Consider the following 20,829-nt stretch of genomic DNA (forward strand, 5'->3'; position numbering starts at 1 on the left):
CCTATTTCTGTTACTTTGGTTTGGGTTTTCCATGGGATTAACCACTGGCATCATCACCTGCAGACTTTTATTGAGTGTCTACAGTATGTAGATCATAATACTAAGTAGTAAAGATATAAAAAGCTAAGAGGCACCATGGTCCCAACTGCAGAAGTTTATAACCTAGCTGAGGAGATGAGGGTATAATGGTAAAGTAATTATACTGGTTCCACAAAACATACCCCATACCAATTTATGGTTTATATTTCCTCCAAAAGCTGTAATACCCTAGGTAGCATAGACCAAGAGTCACAAGCAGAACTAAGTGGAGTGGGTGAGTCTTGGTTTGTGGGTGGGTTGTGTCTTCACTTGTTCAGACTCTTTGAGTAGGTGGGGAAATGGTATCACTGTTATCAACTCTTTCGTTTTCCATATTCCGGATTGAGATAAGTAAGGTTAGGAAGTAAAAAGAATCTATTTCCCAGTCCTATCTTCTATTCCAAACTCGGAGAAAGCATTATTGCTTCCAACAACAAAGGACAGAAAAAAAGGAATAGAAAGAAATGACAGAAAGTCAAGAGTTATGTTCCCTTTGGAAACTGAGATGATGCCTCCAGGGGGCAGCACCAAGGCAGAGAAATACACTAAAATCTCTCATTCCTCCTTTCCTTGGGCTAGGACTCCCCACAGTTCCCCACCATCACTCCTCCCATTCCTTCCAACTTTATTTTTAGCTGCCGGTGGGAGGGGGCAGGATGGGAGGGAAAGTAAAGAAAACAGAGAAGGAGAGGGACAGAGGCAGAGAGGACTTCTCACACGGACAGAGAACATCAAGGCATGGAATTCCCCCTCATCCCTCACCTGTTCTTGCCCCTGATGTTCCTGACAGGTGAGGGAGGTTAACTTCTTGGTTTCTGGTGGGAATGGAAGATCCACAGATTTTTGGCCTTGGGACCTTTACGGTTAAAATTCTTTGGGAGTTAGGTGGAGAGGTTAACTGGTTCTATGTTGTGTGTGTGTGTGTGTGTGTGTATGTATGTACATGCGTGCGCATGCATGCATGGGTTTGTGTTCTCATGCCCACACATATGACTGCCTGGCAAAGGCTGAAGCTGTCCACTGCCTTGTGTAATATTTGTGTCCAATTATATAAAACTTTGTCCTAAACCTTGGAGTCGACCAAAAAGAAACATGATGTGAACTTCCACGTGGCTAGTCTGATTACTATTACCCGCCCCCACCCCTCCCTAATTCTCCCTATCCTTGGTGGTCTATGGGCTCCTGAGGCATAAACTAGCTAACAGTGTGGTCAGAACTCTGGGTTTATCTAACCAATGAGCTACAGTTACTGGTCATACAGCCCTACCAGCTTCCCAGATGCTGTAAGGCTCACATACAAAATATCTTTCTGAAAATAAGCATGTTTTGAGACAGAGCAATAGCCATTGGTGAAAGTGGTGGTGGGGTGGCCTGAGAGGGGTTACTTGAAGGAGCAAGTCTCAGGGAAAGAAGCATGGGAGGGACAAGAGGCCTGGAATTTTTCCACATCAGTGCCCTGTAATCTTTGTTTCCTAAAATACCAGCTCTGATTTTAAGCGGGTTGGGGTTGGGAGGGAAGAGTCAGCCAGGACATGATTGCAGGGGTCTTCAGAGTGGGCTGAGAGTTAAGGAAGAAATGCAAGCAGGCAGGGGGCATCAGGAGGGGGATGAGTTAGGAAGCAGATGGTGAGAAACTTTGAGAGTGATGGGACCCTTGGAAAGAATGGATGGCAGACCATGTGTGTAGGCAGGCAAGTGGCTCCACCCAGTTAATTGCCACTGAGGATTCCAGGGCTGGAATCAACCAGAGACCTAGACACTGGAGAAAGAGAGTAAGAGAGTAACAATGATACTGGGAGTCAAGAAGAAACGAGACCCAAACATGCAGTGTTCTCTAACCTCCTCTTGTTCTCCCTATGGTCCTGGGTTTGGGTAGAATTTGGAAAGAATAGTTTTTGTGGGGCTGCAGAAAGGCAACCCTCACTTGGCCTGGAGAGGAGGATGTGTAGGAGGAATGATGTAGAAAAGAGGAAGTTGCCTCTTCCAGGCATGTCTGTGAATGAGATTTCAAGGATAGGAATGGAAATACAGCTGTGCAACAGCATGGCAGAGGGCCACAGCTTAGACATCTCTACCCAAACACAGGAAGGAAATCATCCTTGCTTGGAGCTCTGAGTGCATGACATTGATGGAGTCCAGGGCAGCTTGTAAGACGAAGGGAGTTAGGCTGAGATCAGTATGTTCCCTTTGCAGCTTCCCTCTGGCTTTTCCTCTGTGTACTCATTAGCCTTTCTGACTGCTTCCTGCTAACCTTATGATCCTGGCCCCCCCAGGTCTCTGCTCCTCCTTTAACCTGGATGTGCATCGTCCACGCCTATTTCTAGGCCCACCGGAGGCTGAATTTGGATACAGTGTCTTACAACATGTTGGGGGTGGACGACAATGGTGAGGAGGAAACCAGAGGGCCGAGGGATTGGGACTGGAGTAGAGCTGTTAAAGGGGAGGCAAGGTGGATGGAAATATAAACTAACCTGGTTCTTTGGAAGTGACTGGGGCTCTAGACTCGCCGTCACCACGCCCTTTCCCTCTGGCCTATCTTAAGTGTCATATTCACACTGTGCTTGTATTCATTTCCTCTCCCCAGGATGCTGGTGGGTGCCCCTTGGGATGGGCCTTCAGGTGACCGAAGGGGGGATGTTTATCGCTGCCTTGTAGGGGGCTCCCACAGTGCCCCATGTGCCAAGGGCCACTTGGGTAAGAAGATTCCTCACTCTTCTAACCCTTAACCTTAATAATCTAGTGGCTTTGATCCCTTACATCTCACTTCTTTAAAAAAAAATTTTTTTTGGATTATAGTTAATTTACAATGTTGTGTTATTTTCAAGTGTACAGCAAAATGGTTCAGTTATACATACACATATATCCATTCTTTTTCAGATTCTTTTCTCATATAGGTTATTACAGAATGTTGAGTAGAGTTCCCTGTGCTATACAGTAGGTCCTTGTTGGTTATCTGTTTTATATTAATAGTGTGTGTATGTTAATCTCAAGCTCCTAATTTATCCCCCACCCCACATTTCCCCTTTGGTAACCATAAATGTGTTTTCTAAGTCTGTGAATCTGTTTCTGCTTTGTAAACAAGTTCATTTATATAGTTAAAAAAATTAGATTCCACATATGAGTGATATCACACCTCACTTATTCACCTCCATATCCCACACACTCCTCATTCCTGACTTGATCCTGACCCCTTCTCTTCCTCTTCCAAAATCACCTTGAACTCAGTCACCCCATCTGTGACCTCGTGACCTCATGTTTTTCCACTCCCCTTCAACCAGGTGACCATCCACTGGGAAATTCATCTCGTCCTGCTGTGAATATGCACCTGGGGATGTCTCTGTTAGAGACAGATGGCAATGGGGGATTCATGGTAAGCTAAGGAAAGAGTGTTGGTAGGGTCTCTGAAGGTTCGTGGTAGAGAAAAGGGCAGTCTGGCAAGGGAAGCTGGTCTATGGGGAGAGGTCAAGGAGTTAAAAACCCTAGAAAGCAAAAAGGGAAATCTCGGGGAGTGGTCTCACTGCCTCCTTTGACAAGGAGCGTATTCTGAGAGTGCCCTCGCAAGCCTGCGAGTAACTGTTTCCCTTACCAATCCCCAGGCTTGCGCCCCTCTCTGGTCTCGTGCTTGTGGCTCATCTGTCTTCAGTTCTGGAATATGTGCCCGTGTAGATGCTTCATTCCGGCCCCAGGGAAGCCTGGCACCCACCGCACAACGTGAGCCAGAAGGGCCCAAGTCCCCAGAATAGGGGGTGCAGGGTGGGAAAAAGATGGAGCTTCAGTGTATGATGCTTGACCAGGGACCTGCATGGCTATCCTCACTGCGACCTAATGTATGTGTAAAGGCTCCATGTTTCCTAACAGATTAGAATTCAGACTCTTTACCAGGGCATCAAGACTCCATGAACTGATTTAGTTCAGTCACTCAGTTGTGTCCGAATTGATTTAACCAACTTCAGAACTCAACTCTCACTATATTCCTCCATACCTTACACCTTGGCTATAGCCTTCACTTCACTTTTCTTGTATATGTCACCTGTTTTTATACCTCCATCTCCTTTTATTTAAAGTGTTCTCCACCCAGATGCCTTTCCTTATATTCTCCTCAAACATCTCCAGTCTTCAATATCTTCTCAGCTGCTACCTCCTTTTATTCCCCACCATCAGAACTGATCCTCTATTGTTCTCTCATAACATAAAATGGTGCTAAGTTTCTACTTGCGCTTAATTCCATCTTCGTTGTTTTTGAGTCAATTGTATGTATTCCCATCTTCTCTTTTATTCAGTTCGATATTTATCTAGGACTGGGTAATCTTCCTTGTATGTAAGAAGTGCCTAATAGTTTGAATTAAATGTGCCCTCCTGTGACACAGTGGTAAAGAACCTGCCTGCCAGTGCAGGAGACGTGGGTTCAATCCCTGGGTCAGGAAGATCCCCTGGAAAATGAAATGGCAACCCATTCCAGTATTCTTGCCTGGGAAAACCCATGGACAAAGTCTATGGGGTCATAAAGAGTCAGACACAATTGAACGACTAACACTTGCCTGTGACCTCTTTCCTTGTTGTCCCCGTGCCCAATATTCTTTGCCCCTCTGTTTACCATCACCATTACCCCTTCTCCTAGGCTGCCCCACATACATGGATGTCGTCATTGTCTTGGATGGCTCCAACAGCATCTACCCTTGGTCTGAAGTTCAGACCTTCCTACGAAGACTGGTAGGGAGATTGTTTATTGACCCGGAACAGATACAGGTAAGAGAAGGCAGGATGGATGGGCATGGAGGGAAGAATCGGGGAGAGAGAAGATAAATGTAGGCAGTATCTTCAGTACTTTCCAGGTGCTCTTCTCCCCTCCCTCACATACTTTCTTCTCCGTCCCCCTGCCCATTACACACACTCCATTAGAGTGCACACTTTATTCTCAGGTGGGGCTGGTACAGTATGGAGAGAGCTCTGTCCACGAGTGGTCCCTGGGAGATTTCCGAACCAAGGAAGAAGTGGTGAGAGCAGCAAGGAACCTGAGCCGGCGAGAGGGACGAGAAACAAAGACTGCTCAAGCAATAATGATGGCCTGGTGAGACACTGGGAAGGGGAGTTTGGGCGGCCAGAAGGGTCAGGGGAAGGTTTGGAGTGCAATGTGTACATCCCAACACATGTTGCTTGCTTATGTTTGTTTGCATGCTGATGGTAGGTGGGGTGAGTCTAAATTGCCCATCATTGCATTCCTCACTGCCTTTCTACAAAGTATCTGTCTGTGTCTCTCCACGTTTCTGCTTTACATCTGCAGATGGAATTCTGTCTATATACCTTCACTCCCCCTTTTTTAAAAAAAGATTTATTTGTTATTTGTTTATTGATTGATTGATTTTTGGCTGCTCTGGGTCTTTGTTGCCATGTGCAGGCTTTCTCTAGTTGCAGCAAGCAGGCGCTACTCTTCGTTACAGTGCACGGGCTTCTCACTGTGGTTACTTCTCTTGTGGAGCACGGGCTGTAGGGCTCTTGGGCTTCGGTAGTTGCAGCTCAAGAGCACTGGAGTGCAGGCTCAGTAGTTGTAGCTCATGGGCTTAGCTACTCTGTGGCATGTGGAAACTTCCTGGACCAGGGATCAAACCTGTGTCCCTTGCACTGGCAGGCGGATTCTCAACCACTGAGCCACCAGGGAAGCCCCTCACTCCCACTTTGATGTTGGCCCTTGGGTTCTCCACCACTCATGTTCTCACCCATTTTCCGAACTTGACAAAACTCATCTCTGGGAAGACTCCCCTGACCTGACCATTCTTTATTCTATGTGCTGGTGGCTCAGCTGGTAAAGAATCTGCCTGCAGTGCAGGAGACCTGGGTTCATTCCCTGGGTTGGGAAGATCCCCTGGAGAAGGGAATGGCAACCCACTCCAGTATTCTTGCTTGGAGAATTCCAGGGACAGAGGAGCCTGGCAGGCAGGCTACATGTTTCATGGGGTCTAAAGATTTGGTTGCGACTAACACTTTCACTTTTTTTCCCTCACCCTTAATATTTATCCCCCTAAATACAATATTTGCTGAATGAATCTGTGAGTGGATGGATTTTATACTTATTTGCACTGATGATATGCTGCTCTGTATGTTATAGGACACCCCAACACTATGTGCCAGTCTCTATGCTAGACAGTTGGGGAAATGGGCTAAAAGGCAAAAGGTCTGACCTCAGTGAACGGCTGGCAATGTTAAGTACTGGGTATGTGTATCTATCTGCACACATCTGATCACACCTCACTCCCTTGTTTCTCTTCTCAGCACAGAAGGATTCAGTCAGTCCCGCGGGGGCCGACCAGAGGCTGCCAGGCTACTGGTGGTTGTCACTGATGGAGAGTCCCATGACGGAGAAGAGCTTCCCACAGCACTACAGGCCTGTGAGGCTGGAAGAGTGACACGCTATGGGATTGCTGTGAGAATCAACTCTGGATCTGCAAAGATGGAAGGGGGTGGGGATGGTGACACTGAGGACTGGGAACTTAAGGAAAACAGGTATTGATAACTTCCCAGACCACTCACAACATACAACTAACAGATTCCACCTTGATCTCCTCACCCCAGGTCCTTGGTCACTACCTCCGGCGGCAGCGAGACCCCAGTTCTTTCCTGCGAGAAATCAGAGCTATTGCCAGTGATCCAGACGAGAAATTCTTCTTCAATGTCACAGATGAAGCGGCACTGACTGACATTGTGGATGCATTAGGGGATCGGATTTTTGGCCTTGAGGGTAATGATTACCCTGGAGAAAAAGGACAGGGCAGGGGGAGTTCTGGGGTATAAGTGGGGTTCTGGAAAAAGTTTATTAGGTCAAAGGAGGAACCATCTTCCCTTATATTGCCTCAATGTTTTCTTACACTCCAGGGTCCCATGGAGAAAATGAAAGCTCCTTTGGGCTGGAAATGTCTCAGATTGGTTTTTCTACTCATCAGCTAAAGGTTGGACAGACTCTGACTGCCCCCGCATGACCCCTCTCAACATCTGACTCCTTCCAGCCTCTAACTCAGACAACTTCAATCCCAGTGCTCTTCTACACTGCCCCTTTAACTAATGTCCTTGCTGACCTTCCCATGCCTTTCCAACTGACCCCAGTCTGCCCTCAGTGACCCTCTCACTCCTGGAGAGTTTTTTCTTCTTATTCCCCACTGTCTTTTCAGCGACCCCATCTCGTTCTGCCCTACAGGATGGGATTCTCTTTGGAATGGTGGGGGCTTATGACTGGGGGGGCTCAGTGTTATGGCTTGAAGAAGGTCGCCGCCTCTTCCCACCACGGACAGCCCTGGAAGATGAGTTCCCCCCTGCATTGCAGAACCATGCAGCCTACCTGGGTGAGTAGCAGAGAGCTGCAAAGGATTAGAGGGTGGCGGGGAAAAAATGCTTCCCCAGTAGGGGCTATCAGGTACTTACTGCTAACTCATGCAGTTTCTCACTGATCTGCTACTTTCCTTGGGACCCCCTTCTGTGCCTTTAGGGAACCATCCTACTCTGACCCCATTTTCTTTCCCTGTCACCCCTAATTCCTTGTCCACTTCTAGGTTACTCTGTTTCCTCCATGTTTTTGCGGGGTGGTCGCCGCCTCTTTCTCTCAGGGGCTCCTCGGTTTAGTCATCGAGGAAAGGTCATCGCCTTCCAACTTAAGAAAGATGGGGCTGTGAGGGTCGCCCAGAGCCTCCAGGGGGAGCAGGTAGGGCATCCAAGGTGGAGGGTGAGGCCCATGAGTCCCCAGGGACTCCAGGCTGCTGGGGGAGGGACTCCAGGCTGTGGGGGAAGATGGTGAAGGGGCAAGAGAGGGGCCTTAGAAATGTGTGATGAATTCTGGTTGTCAGGGGTCTGAGGACCAGATCGGCAGGTCCTTCCCACTTGTCCATAATCTTGCCTTTCCTTTCCCCTGGGATCACCACTGCCCACCACTCTCCAGATTGGCTCGTACTTTGGCAGCGAACTCTGCCCATTGGACATTGATGGGGATGGAACAACTGATGTCTTACTTGTAGCTGCCCCCATGTTCCTGGGGCCCCAGAACAAGGAGACAGGACGTGTTTATGTGTATCTAGTGGGCCAGGTGAGACTTGCTGGGGTGCCCTAGAACTTGTCTGTGGGGGGTAGAGGAGGGAGGGGAGGCACACACATTTGAGGGCTGGCCGACAGGTCAGGACTGTCTGATCAGCACCTTCGGTCTTCTCCTCACCGCCACCAGCCGTCCTTGCTGACACTCCAGAGAACACTTCAGCCAGAATCCCCCCAGGATGCTCGGTTTGGCTTTGCCATGGGTGCTCTTCCTGATTTGAACCAAGATGGTTTTGCTGATGTGGCTGTGGGGGCGCCGCTGGAGGATGGGCACCGTGGAGCCCTGTACCTCTATCACGGGGCCCAGAGAGGAGTCAGGCCGCGTCCTGCACAGGTCAGAAGAGCCCCGATGAAGCAGGGGCATGGTGAGGGGAAGGGGGTACACATCCTTTTCTTATCATTGTTCCCCTGGGCTTGAGACCCAAGCTGAACAAGTGCCTTTTTTTGATTGTTTATTTTTATTCATTTATTTTTGGCTGGGCTGAGTCTTTGTTGCTTTTGTAAGGGCTTTCTCTCATTGTGGTGAGTGGGGGCTACTCTTGGTTTAGGTGCTCGGCCTTCTGACTGGTGGCTTCTCTTGTTGCGGAGCACGGGCTCTAGGCTCTCAGGCTTCAGTAGTTGTGGCCCACAGGCTCAGTAGCTGTGGCTCACAGGTCCGAGTGTGCAGGCTTCAGTAGTTGCAGCACGAGGGCTCAGTACTTGTGACTCTCAGGCTCTAGAGCACAGGCTCAGTAGTTGTGGCACATGGGGTTAGTTGCTCTGCAGCATGTGGAATCTTCCCGGACTAGGGATTGAACCCTTGTCCCCCACATCGGCAGGTGGAGTCTTAGCCACCTGGGAAGTCCAACAAGTGCCTTTTTTTTTTTTTAATCAGTAGTCAAAAAGGTGAGGCAATGGGGGCAGGAAACATATCGCTATACTAGCGACTCCTGAACACACACAAGTTTTTTTCCTTCCTCCTCATGCTTGAGGGGAGAATTAGAAAAAGCCGGACGGGAGGCCTCAGAAACCAGGTGTGTGAGTCCCTGTTCAGTCTCTCCTCTCTCCCTCTCAGCGGATTGCCGCTGTCTCCATGCCGCAGGCCCTCAGCTACTTTGGCCGAAGTGTGGATGGCCGGCTGGATCTAGATGGTGATGACCTGGTCGATGTGGCTGTGGGTGCCCAAGGGGCAGCCATCCTGCTCAGGTGAGCAGTCGCAGCTCAGGCAGCAGTGGACAACATGGCACAGCTGTTAAAAGCAAGGGCTTTGGAGTCACGGACTTATATCTGGCTTACATCAACTTACTCTACGCCTCCATTCTCCTAGTTTATAAAATGGGAATAATACCTATACCTGCCTTATAGGCTTGTGGTGAGGATTAAATGTGATAATCCGTACAAAGATCTAAACACCATGCCTAGAGCACATGGCAGGTGCTTATTGAATATCAGCTATTAGCTTACTTGTGTCCAAAGGTTCAGGGGAGGCTGGCTCGTGTGTCTCCCAGCTCCTTATTCTTTCTTTTGACCTCAGGGAGGCAAATACTGGAGATCGCCTTTCTCTAAGGGCTTTCCTCCCATGGCTAGACTTTCTTTCCCACCCTGTTCCCAGCTCCCGGCCCATTGTCCACCTGGCCCCTTCACTAGATGTGACCCCGCCTGCCATCAGCGTGGTTCAGAGGGACTGTAAGCGGCGAGGCCAGGAGGCAACCTGCCTGTCCGCAGCCCTTTGCTTCCAAGTGACCTCCCGCACTCCTGGCCACTGGGATCGCCGATTCCGTGAGTGACTGGGCAGCAGTCCAACCCCTCCCTGCCCTAGTCTTGGGACCCCTCTCCACCCGCACTCTTGCCCACCCCATTCAGATGTGCGGTTCACAGCATCGCTGGATGAGTGGACAACCGCAGCCCGGGCAGCATTTGACGGCTCTGGCCAGAGGCTGTCCCCTCGGCGGCTCCGGCTCAGTGTGGGGAACACCACTTGTGAGCAACTGCACTTCCACGTGCTGGTGAGGAGGGGGCAGGAACTGCTTGGCATCAGGGCCTGGGAGTGAGAGGAAGGCTGCATCAGAGGGGGAGATTCTGTTGGATCGGCAAGAAATCTGAAGTGGGAAAAGTGAGAGAGTTCAGACTTTGGAGGCAGGCTGATCTGGGTTTGAATCCTGCTCTGCCATTTAGCACCTGTGCATTCTGGCAAGTCGCATCACCTGCAAACCTTAGTTTCCTTGCCTGAAAAGGGGAGATTAATAATAACAATGTTATAGGAGTTGTCTTAGAATTAAATGTAATAGTATTGATAAAACCTTAGGACAGTACCTAGCACACAGGAAGTGCTCAGTAAATGATCAGTGTAATTATCACATTCTACCAAGATTCCTGGGTCGTTCTCCCTTACCCTGGTTCCCCATGAGCCTTCACTCTGGTTTCTCTCAGGATACGTCAGATTACCTCCGGCCAGTGTCCTTGACTGTGACCTTTGCTTTGGACAACACCACAAAGCCAGGGCCCGTGCTGGATGAGGGCTCACCCACCTCCATCCGAAAGCTGGTCAGCGGTGCCAAGCCCCGCTCTGCCCCCGCGTCACCACACTGCGCTTCTCAGGGAATTCAAGAGAAAGGGGTGGGGGCAGACATGAGATCACAGTGGGATCTGACCTAGGCACCCACTCTTCTCTTTCATTTGTCCTCCAATCCCATTCCTTTCTCCCATGTCTTCCTCTCAGTCCTCAGCCCCTTCTCTCTCCTCTAGGTGCCCTTCTCCAAGGACTGTGGCCCTGATAATGAATGTGTCACAGATTTGGTACTTCAAGCTAATATGGACATCAGAGGCTCCAGGTGGGATGGACATGAATGGGCCAAACCGGGCTGACTTGAGACTGACCAGAAGGGACTTGAAGGGAGATGGAGGGTTGTTTCTTGCCTAGGAAAACAGAAATGAGGCTTCTGGCTCCCCTTCAACTCTGGGCTGCCCTTTATCCACCACTCCTAGGAAGGACCCGTTCGTGGTTCGAGGGGGTCGGCGGAAAGTGCTGGTGTCAGCAACTCTGGAGAACAAGAAGGAGAATGCCTACAACACTAGCCTGAGTCTCAACTTTTCCAGAAACCTCCACCTATCCAGTTTCACTCCGCAGGTGCCCTTGGGGAAGGGAGTTGGAGTGCTGGCTATGAGGGCCTCTGGGAAAGGCTGTGTTTAGAGGCCGCAGGCAAGAGGGCAGTCGCAGCCCCAGCACGGCCTTCACCTTGCTTCCTCTGCTCTCAGAGCAACAGCCCAGTGAAGGTGGAGTGTGCAGCCCCCACCCCGCATGCCCGGCTCTGCAACGTGGGGCATCCTGTCTTCCAGACGGGAGCCAAGGTGAGTCGGGGCCCAGGATGAGAAGGGGGCTTTGAGAGATCAGGGGCTGGAATCTGTGGGGCCTGGGAGTTTAGGGAAGGAGGCTCACAGATGGGCTCCCATTCCTCTGTAGTTGTCCCATGAAGAGAAACCTACCATGTCCCCATGTCCCTTGCCCCTAGGTGACCTTCCTGCTAGAGTTTGAGTTTAGTTGCTCCTTTCTCCTGAGCCAGGTCCTTGTGAGGCTGACGGCCACCAGGTGAGAGGAGTGGGCATCTCCTCCCAGCCCTCTCCTGTTAGGTCTTGATGGGGGTGGTGTGGGAGTGAGAATGGGGGTGGAAGCACCATGACTCCCTCACTCCAGAGAAGGGGGTCTGAGACAGGGCTGGGATGTGAGCCTCCCCTTGACCCTACAGCAGTAGCCTGGAGAGAAACGGAACTCTTCGAGATAACACAGCCCAGACCTCAGCCTACATTCAGTATGAGCCTCACCTCCTATTCTCCAGGTATGGCTCAGCTCCTCACTGGGACCCCATTCGGAACCCAGACTCATCCTCTTTATGTTCGCTCCCTCTCCCTCCATGTGCTTCAGTGTTTCCGAACACCAAACCCCTGGGTTGCCCCATCTTTCCAGCCTTAATCCCACTCATGCTAAACCTTCTCTTTTAAGCATTTCTCTTTCCTAGGTATGGCTATACCTATACATCCTAGTTGTAGGGCTTTGCTGGGCCCTGGGGGCTGGAGCTGGGGTGGTGAGATGTGGCCATGCCAAGTCTGTGTCATATGTCATTTCTGTCTTCGCCGTGTACCCCCATATCTTTATCCATGTGCTGGCCCTTCCTACCACAAATCTGTCCGTGTACTGATTGTGTGCCCGTGTTTCTGTGTCATGGCTGTAACCATGTACTTCCTGACTTGGTGTCCACGCAGTGAGTCCACTCTGCACCGCTATGAGGTCCACCCATATGGAACCCTCCCAGTGGGCCCTGGCCCTGAATTCAAAACCACTCTTAGGGTGAGAAGCCAGAGGGGCCTTGGCATGAGCAGAGGGATGGAGAGGAGTCCTGGGAAAAGGATGGGAAGGGTCTCTCTTAGATTTCAGTAGCATCGAGGGTAAAGCAGAATAGGTGAGGAAGGGTCTTTCTCTGTCTCTCACCTCTTCCTTTTCCAATCCTCCTTTTAGGTTCAGAACCTTGGCTGCTATGTGGTCAGAGGCCTCATTGTCTCAGCCCTCCTTCCAGCTGTGGCCTATGGGGGCAATTACTTCCTGTCACTGTCTCAAGTCATCACTAACAATGTAAGTCTGGCCTGGGGGCCTGTGGAACCCTGCCACCTTGATCTGGGCCCTGGGGGCTGGAGCTGGGGTGGTGAGATGTGGCCATGCCAAGTCTGTGTCATATGTCATTTCTGTCTTCGCCGTGTGACTCCCTCAGCTCCTCATCTGCTGGGTCTCTGCTCTTAGGGATCCTCCCTCTCTGGTGAGGAGGGGAATTTCTTTTCCATATGTACCTTCTTTGAGAAGAAAGAAAGGGATTACCCAGGGAAGAACTTCAAGAGTGTGGGTGGTGTGCTCCTGCTCAGCTTGGAGGGGTCGGCCTATCGCCATCCAGGGGATCCCTCAAGTTTGCTCTTCCTCTAGGCCAGCTGCACAGTGCAGAACCTGACCGAACCCCCAGGGCCACCTGTGCATCCAGAGGAGCTTCAGCACACAAGCAGGCTGGTATGAGTCACAGCGGGGTGAAGAAGGTGTCCAGGGCAGGAATGGAGGGATGAACAGTGGAGTTCAGAGCTTTGGGTGGAAGGTAGAGCCCAGAGCGGGGCATGGGGATTGTTCCCCCTCCAGGGTCCTGATCTGTCTCTTTCTTCTGATAGAATGAGAGCAATACCCGCTGCCAGGTTGTGAGGTGCCACCTTGGGCGGCTGGCAAAGGGGACCGAGATCTCTGTTGGACTGCTGAGGCTGGTTCACAATGAATTTTTCCGGAGGGTAAACATTTCCTTTTCTACTACTCTCCCCTGCTGCTGCTATCTGGAACTTTAGCATAGGCATTTCGGAGACAGACTCATGTTCAGGTTTGAGCTTTGCCTCCTACTAGCAAAGTTATTTCATTTTTCATTTTCTCCTCATCTCTAAAATAAGGAATAAAATATCTACTTCATGAGGTTGTTGTAAAGAACAAACTAATGAGATGCACTCACTCAAAGCTAGTTACTGTTCTTGTATTTTCCTCCATTTATCATCTCTTAGTGTTATTATCCAGAGAAGTCAATGGTACCCCACTCCAGTACTCTTGCCTGGAAAACCCCCAGAGGAGCCTGGTAGGCTGCAGTCCATGGAGTCGCTAAGAGTCGGACACGACTGAGCGACTTTACTTTCACTTTTCACTTTCATGCATTGGAGAAGGAAATGGCAACTCACTCCAGTGTTCTTGCCTGGAGAATCCCAGGGATGGGGGAGCCTGATGGGCTGCCGTCTATGGGGTCGCACAGAGTCAGACACGAATGAAGCGACTTAACAGCAGCAGCAGCAGTGTTATTATCACTAAGATATATAGGATACCTAAATTCAATCAATCCATCAAATGCCTACTATATAAAAGGCCCTGTGTTATGTATATATTCCCCTGTGACTAAGGAGAATATCCCCAACATTTAGCATCATGGCTTCCCAGGTGACACTAGTAAAAGGTTCCCAGGTAAAGAACCTGCCTGCCAATGCAGGAGACGTAATATATGCGGGTTTGATCCCTGGGTTGGGAAGATCTCCTGGAAAAGGAAATGGCAACCCATTCCAGTATCCTTGCCTGGAAAATTCCATGGACAGAAGAGCCTGGCAGGCTACAGTCCATGGAGTTGCAAAGAGTCAGACATGACTGAGCATGTCTAGTTAACTCATTATACTGATTTAATATATTTTTATTAAATGAACCAGTAAAGAGTTGATATTACATGTAGGATATGCATGGAGGGTAGTGGGAAATGATATTGTATAGTGAAGAGGATCTAAATTATGAAAATTCTTTAAGGCTGAGGAGTTGAATTTAACATGATAGGTAGTCAGGAGTCAGTGTGAGTTCCTTAGCAGGGCAATGACATCTTAATTATAACAGCTGTTTAGTACTAGGGGTTTATATTGTACTTTCCTATGTGCCATCTACTTTGAATAATATAAGATCCCTGGGATGTAGGCATTTTTCAGGAAAGTTAAGTCTGACAGACCATCCTTCCCTAAGTCCGGTTCTCTCTTTTCTCTCTTTGGTATCCTTGTTTCATTCATTCATTTACTCTTTTTAACAAAGGTTTATTGAGAAGTTGTGCTAGGCACTAGGGACACATAAGTTACTAACATTTGACCTCAAGGATTTTATAGTTCAACAGAGATGAAAGAGAAATAAGCAGAATATTATAACCTAGTCCAGGGTGATGGGGATTGGGAGGAAACACTTTTCTGCTTCCCAGTGGGGACATCTAAACTTCAACGTGAAGGAAGGGTAGGAGTTAGCCAAAAAAAGGGGTTGAATGCATTTCAAGAGGAGTAGAGCACGCAGAGTCTATGAAGGGCCACAGGCTTTCCATCTGTTACTCTTCTTCTCTTTCCCTATCGCTCTCCAACCTTTTCCTCTGGTCTTGAGGGTCCTGGAAGTTATCCCCCAAGCCTCATCTTTGCCATTAGGGTCCTGAGACCTGTTCCACCTGATGATGATGTTGTTGTTAGTTGCTAAGTCGTGTCTGACTTTTTTGCAACCCCATGGACTATAGCCCGTCAGGCTCCTCTGTCCATGGGATTTCCCAGGCAAGAATACTAGAGTGGGTTACCATTTTCTTCTCTAGGGGATCTTCCTGAACCAGGGATCGAACCTCACTCTTCTGCATTGGCAGGCGGTTCTTTACCGTTGAGCCACCAGGGAAGCCTAGTCATGGCTCACTTTAAATCTCTTTCCATTCCACAGGCCAAATTCAAGTCTCTGACAGTGGTCAGCACCTTCGAACTGAGCACCGAGGAGGGCAGCGTCCTATTGCTGACTGAAGCCTCCCGGTGGAGCGAGGTGGGGCTGGAGACTGAGTTTGAGAGCTGTGAAACTAGCAAGGGTGGCGATAGCATCAGGGCACCATGAGCTTGTTCACAACAGGGGTGTCTTCATTAGGCAGCATTCAGGGAGTCAGAAGTGGTCAATCAGAATGGTGGATCCCCCTGCCTCCATTCTGACCTGTTTCTTCCCTTTTATTATTCTGTTTGGGGGCTGAGTTTGCTACACTGTGGGGTGAAGCTAACTGGGCAAAAGGGTGCAAGTAAAAACCAGCGCTCCTCTCTATGCAGAGCCTCCTGGAGGTGATTCAGTCCCGCCCTGTCCTCATCTCTCTGTGGATCCTCATTGGCAGTGTCCTGGGAGGGCTGCTCCTGCTTGCTCTCCTTGTTTTCTGCCTTTGGAAGGTAAGCACTGCTGAAGTGGACAGTATGGGGCATACTGTCCCATACTGTTAAGTTAAGATAGCCTTCATTACAGCAGGGGAAACTGGGTTTGTGCTGGGCAACTAAGCAGGCTGTGGGTGTCTCCAGATCTCCTTCACTGTCTTCCACGAATCTTAGTTGAATTAAACCAAAGCCAAATAATATAAATTTGAATCTCATTTTTGGAAGCAGAACAAAACTGAAGTCTTCAGATACCTCTAAAGGCCTTTGGCAGGGTCTCCAGGCAGGGCATTTGGTGATGACTCTTATCTCTTTCCCTACAGCTTGGCTTCTTTGCCCGGAAGAAAATCCCTGAGGAAGAAAAAAGAGAAGATAAATTGGAGCAATGAACGTAGAATAAAGTCCATAAAGACCTCTCCTGCAGCTTCTCCAAAAGACTTGCCTAAGAGCAGAAGTTTGAGGGCTCAGATGGTACAAGAGGAAGAAAGCCTCTGGACTGTCTCCCCAGACCTGCAGCCTGACTTGACTTTTGAGTCATGAGGATGCTGCTGGCAAGAGATGAGGCCTCACCTCAGACAAGAAGGGCTGGCACTAAAACCAGGAACATTCCCACCCTGTGCTTCCCACTTGTGATCCTGGCTCCAGAGCTTACACTGGGGCCTTAGTGTAGGGCCCCCTTTTTCCCCTGTCCCTGAGAATCAGCATTTTTTTGCCTAGGTCCCTGACTTCTTTCAGATTCCCACACTACATCTTCTCTCACGGTTTGGAAAGGACGAGGGTTATCTTCCACCATTCCCCCATCTCTCACCTTCCTGCCTTCTCCCCACTCCACAGGAGTGCGCTGACGTTGGCTTGCACGAAGTAAAGTCAACATCTGCTGCTTTCCTGTGGAGTCTGGTGATTCAGAGGGCCGGATGGGGAGAGTCAACAGGAAAAAAGGAGGGAGGAGGAAAAGCCACAAGAGACATTCTGTACAATTCCAAGAAACAGAGAAGCCTTTAGACAGGCAACTGCCATTCCCCCTGAAACCCGAGACTTTCGTGGTGCAGTCGCCCGCGCTTGCCCGCCCTCAGGTGCTGGTGAAAGGGAACTGCTCCAGGCCTGCTGGGCAAGGGTTTCCCAGCTCTGCAGCCTTCCCTGGGAGCAAAGCCAGGGCTGGGTCCCGGATTCTCTGGAGCCAGGGGCCCCCATGTGGCTAGAGCTGGAATAACAGGGAAGACTGGATGCCCCAGGTGGTTTTTCTTCTCAGGCCACACACCCTCTTGAGCCCTCCTTGGAGCCTCCTTATAGAAACTAGAGAGAAGGGACAGAATTGCTGCTTGATGGTAGGAAACCCTTTCACCTTACTAGATTTGGGAGGCAGCAGCTCCAAGGGGTCTGAACAAGTGGGGTCTGAATTAAGGAAGAAGCTGAAGAAGGTGGCAAGAGGTCTCTGGGAAGCAAGCCCTTACCTGTTTGGCACTGGTTATATAGCACAAATAGCTCCTAGGAAATATTTCTGGGGCATCTCCAGCCATACCTTGTGAGGCTTCTCTGGTGGCATCAGTTTACCAGCCCTTGCTTGATGTTTACTGGAAATTCCCAAATTAATTTCTATCTCTGAACAACCCCCACCCCCAACTCCCCCTTTTTGGTCATGGCCAGTAAAGAGAAGTGGATTCTCCTTGACAGTTGGGTAACTTGCAGTTCTTTGCAACCAAGACTCTGGATACCAAAGTCAGATATTGGTTTCCAGAGAGCAGCTCTGACAGTCACTTGGAGAATCAACACCCATTTACAGCCAAGGAGAGAGGGGACCTGACCAGGCAGTTGACTAGCAGCCACAGATTCTCCTCCAGGGCTGTTCTTGAGATCTTGTGAGAGGGTTTATTTTGACTTGTCTCTGACCTTTTACAGACAGCACTGTCTCTGTTTCCTAAAAAGGTGGACAGTTTATCAGATGGTCAGAACAAATAAAATTCAGTATCAAATGACTTCTGGTTCTTCTTGAGTTCCCTGGGATATAAACTGCTCACAAATTGTGAGAGGTGGAGCCTTGATTCACCTGAGACCCTATACAGTTGAGTCCCTGGAAGATGAAGTTATGAAGGATTTGAAGTGATTTCTGTGACTGTCCTACTGGAGATGTGCCCTAGCCTCCTGCAATCCTCACCTGCTTACGTGAGCATAGAGTGTAAAATGTGTAAGTTTGGTTTGGTAAGCACATACACCTAGATCGAAATTCCAGGTCTGCCATTTATGAGCTATATGGCCTTGGGCAAGCCATGACTACCCTGAGGTTCAGATAAGAGGCTGTGTAGAACAGTGGTTAAGAATGAAGACAGACTTGAGTTTAAGCTATACCACTTGAAGGGCTTCCCTGGTGGCTCGGTGGCAAAGAACTCATCTGCGAATGCAGGAGATGCTGGCTCAATCCCTGGTCCAGGATGATCCCCTGCAGAAGGAAATGGCAACCCGCTCCAGTATTCTTGCCCGAGAAATCCCATGGATAGAGGAGCCTGGCGGGCTACTACAGTACATGGGGTTGCAAAAGAGTTGGACATGATTTATCGACTAAACAACATACCACATAAAACCTGTTGGACATTGAACAGATTTAACTTCTCTAAGTCTTTACTTTCTTGACTTTAAACTTATTAAGGTTCAGACTTTCCTGGTGGTCCAGTGGCTAAGACGCCATACTCCTATTGCAGGGAGCCAGGGTTCAATCCCTGGTCAGGGAACTAAATCCCACATGCTACAAGTAAATATCCCATATGCTGCTACAAGGATTGAAGATCCTGCAAGTCACAGTTAAGACACATCGCAGCCAAACAAATATTTTAAAATAAATGTATTAGGATTGTGAGAACTAAATGAGGTAATTCAAGTAAAGTGAACATATAGTAAGTACTCAATAAATCGTAACTACTGTTATAAAAATAATTTGTTATAAGATAACCTACCCTATATAACCTGCATTGTGAGGACTGAGGAGGTATATTGAAGCACCAAGTGATGCTCATGATCTGGTGACTTGCCTGCTCTTCACAGACTCTCCAGATTTGTTTTCCTATGTGTTATTATCTCCTGCCACTAAATCTTACCCTATGCCTCATCCCCTTTGAAATAAGCCCTCAAGTCCAGAAAGACAATAATTAGGTGATTAACTTAAGGTTCTAAAGGTAGAAATCCGATTGACTAGATTTCTTTAGACATCCAGGGTTCTTCTGTTATCCTCAAGGGACATGGCTGCTTCAGCAATGGGCTTCTAGAGACCATGTCCCTGTCTTTGTTGCATAACCCTGAGAACAGTGGCTGTTCTAGCTTATTCAGTTCAGTTCAGTTGCTCAGTTGTGTCCAACTCTTTGCAACCCCATGAATTGCAGCACGCCAGGCCTCCCTGTCCATCACCAACTCCCAGAGTTCACTCAAATTCACGTCCATCGAGTCGGTGATGCCATCCAGCCATCTCATCCTCTGTCGTCCCTTCTCCTCCTGATCCCAATCCCTCCCAGCATCAGAGTCTTTTCCAACGAGTCAACTCTTCACATGAGGTGGCCAAAGTATTGGAGTTTCAGCTTTAGCATCATTCCTTCCAAAGAACATCCAGGACCGATCTCCTTTAGAATGGACTGGTTGGATCTCCTTGCAGTCCAAGGGACTCTCAAGAGTCTTCTCCAACACCACCATTCAAAAGCATCAATTCTTCGGCGCTCAGCTTTCTTCACAGTCCAACTCTCACATCCATACATGACCACTGGAAAAACCATAGCCTTGACTAGACGCACGTTTGTTGGCAAAGCAATGTCAGGCAGGGACAACCATTCTGTGGCAAGCTGGTGTTATTTTGTAGCTGGAGGATCCACGGTGGCTCTCAGCACATAGGCTATCATTTCATCAACCTTTATGGAGCACACTGTTTCTGGGTCAGGGACTGAGGCCATGGTTATGTTGACAGATTCCCCCTCCTTATCCCGAGTCAGCCCACAAAGGGAGATGGATATCCTCAAAGACTGGTTCATTTCATTCTCTCTCCACATGATTAATATTTTTCTCCACCTAGAGAGCTCTCTCTTCTCTGCTGCTCAGCTCCAGGATGGGCCTTTCTCTAACTCCAATCTATTCTTCTATAAGCCTGTCACCTCTTCCTTTGAAGCACAGCCAGTTTGAGAAGCAACTGTAGAACAACAGGCTTGCCTCAGACACACAGAAGGGTGTTGCTCAATGTTTCTCATTGTTGCTCCTTTGTTCCTTCATTCATTACTTTGTTTATTCACTCATAAGACGTTAAGCACCGACGACAGAGGATGAGATGGCTGGATGGCATCACTGACTCAATGGACGTGAGTCTGGGTGAACTCCGGGAGTTGGTGGTGGACAGGGAGGCCTGGCGTGCTGCGATTCATGGGGTGGCAAAGAGTGGGACACGACTGAGCCACTGAACTGAACTGATGTGCTGCTGCTGCTGCTGCTAAGTTGCGTCAGTCGTGTCCGACTCTGTGCAACCCCATAGACGGCAGCCCACCAGGCTCCCCCATCCCTGGGATTCTCCAGGCAAGAACATTAAAGTGGGTTGCCATTTCCTTCTCCAATGCATGAAAGTGAAAAGTGAGAGTGAAGCCGCTCAGTCATGTCCTACCCTCTGCGACCCCATGGACAGCAACCTTCTAGGCTCCTCTCTCCATGGGATTTTCCAGGCAAGAGTACTGGAGTGGGGTGCCATTGCCTTCTCCAAATAAGTGCTAGGCAATGGGAATAATATAAAAATGCAACCTCTACCATCAAAGAGCTCAGTCTAGTAGGGGAAACAAGCATATAAACAAATAATGGCAAATACAGAGAGCTTGTTGCTAGACAACAGTCACACACAAGAAGGGTGTCACATACAAGAGGCATACTTTTTTTAGGTGGGGTTGGCAGGACTTTGAAAGTCTACAGAAAAAATTTTTTTGTGTCTTGAGGGGCCACCAAGTGTGAAGGACC

General features: G+C 49.0%; 1 protein-coding gene and 2 long non-coding RNA genes across 11 annotated transcripts; 1 reads left to right on the top strand and 2 right to left on the bottom strand.

Annotated features, from left to right (window-relative positions):
* The first annotated feature begins 94 nt into the window (after nucleotides 1-94).
* ITGA10 (integrin subunit alpha 10) lies at nucleotides 95-17,837 on the top strand. Of its 9 annotated transcripts, none has more exons than XM_025287961.3 (30): nucleotides 95-868; nucleotides 2,352-2,463; nucleotides 2,663-2,772; nucleotides 3,357-3,448; nucleotides 3,675-3,789; nucleotides 4,697-4,824; nucleotides 4,998-5,146; nucleotides 6,346-6,496; nucleotides 6,646-6,811; nucleotides 6,946-7,019; nucleotides 7,265-7,409; nucleotides 7,617-7,765; nucleotides 8,000-8,143; nucleotides 8,249-8,482; nucleotides 9,203-9,333; nucleotides 9,740-9,906; nucleotides 9,991-10,133; nucleotides 10,558-10,671; nucleotides 10,873-10,958; nucleotides 11,113-11,254; nucleotides 11,383-11,475; nucleotides 11,637-11,713; nucleotides 11,871-11,960; nucleotides 12,385-12,469; nucleotides 12,638-12,751; nucleotides 13,094-13,174; nucleotides 13,327-13,440; nucleotides 15,404-15,499; nucleotides 15,772-15,885; nucleotides 16,188-17,837. In XM_025287961.3, exons 1-30 carry the CDS (start codon nucleotides 817-819, stop codon nucleotides 16,251-16,253), a joined length of 3,534 nt encoding a protein of 1,177 aa, XP_025143746.3. In that variant the 5' UTR covers nucleotides 95-816; the 3' UTR covers nucleotides 16,254-17,837. The 9 variants fall into 9 exon arrangements, 7 of the variants coding, with proteins under 7 accessions (XP_025143746.3, XP_025143747.3, XP_025143748.3 ...); XM_025287962.3 differs by having other exon boundaries at nucleotides 11,874-11,960; XM_025287963.3 differs by having other exon boundaries at nucleotides 9,230-9,333.
* Nucleotides 10,135-10,711, bottom strand: LOC123333998. Its single transcript, XR_006551692.1, has 2 exons — nucleotides 10,656-10,711; nucleotides 10,135-10,226 (listed from the first exon to the last, which is right to left on the bottom strand). It is a non-coding gene; the product is annotated as an uncharacterized LOC123333998 (long non-coding RNA).
* On the bottom strand, nucleotides 16,068-16,803 carry LOC123333997. Its single transcript, XR_006551691.2, has 2 exons — nucleotides 16,673-16,803; nucleotides 16,068-16,215 (listed from the first exon to the last, which is right to left on the bottom strand). It is a non-coding gene; the product is annotated as an uncharacterized LOC123333997 (long non-coding RNA).
* Nucleotides 17,838-20,829: the final 2,992 nt, after the last annotated feature.

Source organism: Bubalus bubalis, chromosome 6, assembly GCF_019923935.1.
Source record: "Bubalus bubalis isolate 160015118507 breed Murrah chromosome 6, NDDB_SH_1, whole genome shotgun sequence".
NCBI classification, from domain to species: Eukaryota; Metazoa; Chordata; class Mammalia; order Artiodactyla; family Bovidae; genus Bubalus; species Bubalus bubalis.

Coding starts and splice junctions, on each gene's coding strand:
- ITGA10 (XM_025287961.3), top strand. CDS start 817: ATGGAATTCCCCCTCATCCCTCACCTGTTCTTGCCCCTGATGTTCCTG. Junction 4,825..4,997: donor TTGACCCGGAACAGATACAG/GTAAGAGAAGGC, acceptor CTTTATTCTCAG/GTGGGGCTGGTACAGTATGG. Junction 8,483..9,202: donor TCAGGCCGCGTCCTGCACAG/GTCAGAAGAGCC, acceptor TCTCCCTCTCAG/CGGATTGCCGCTGTCTCCAT.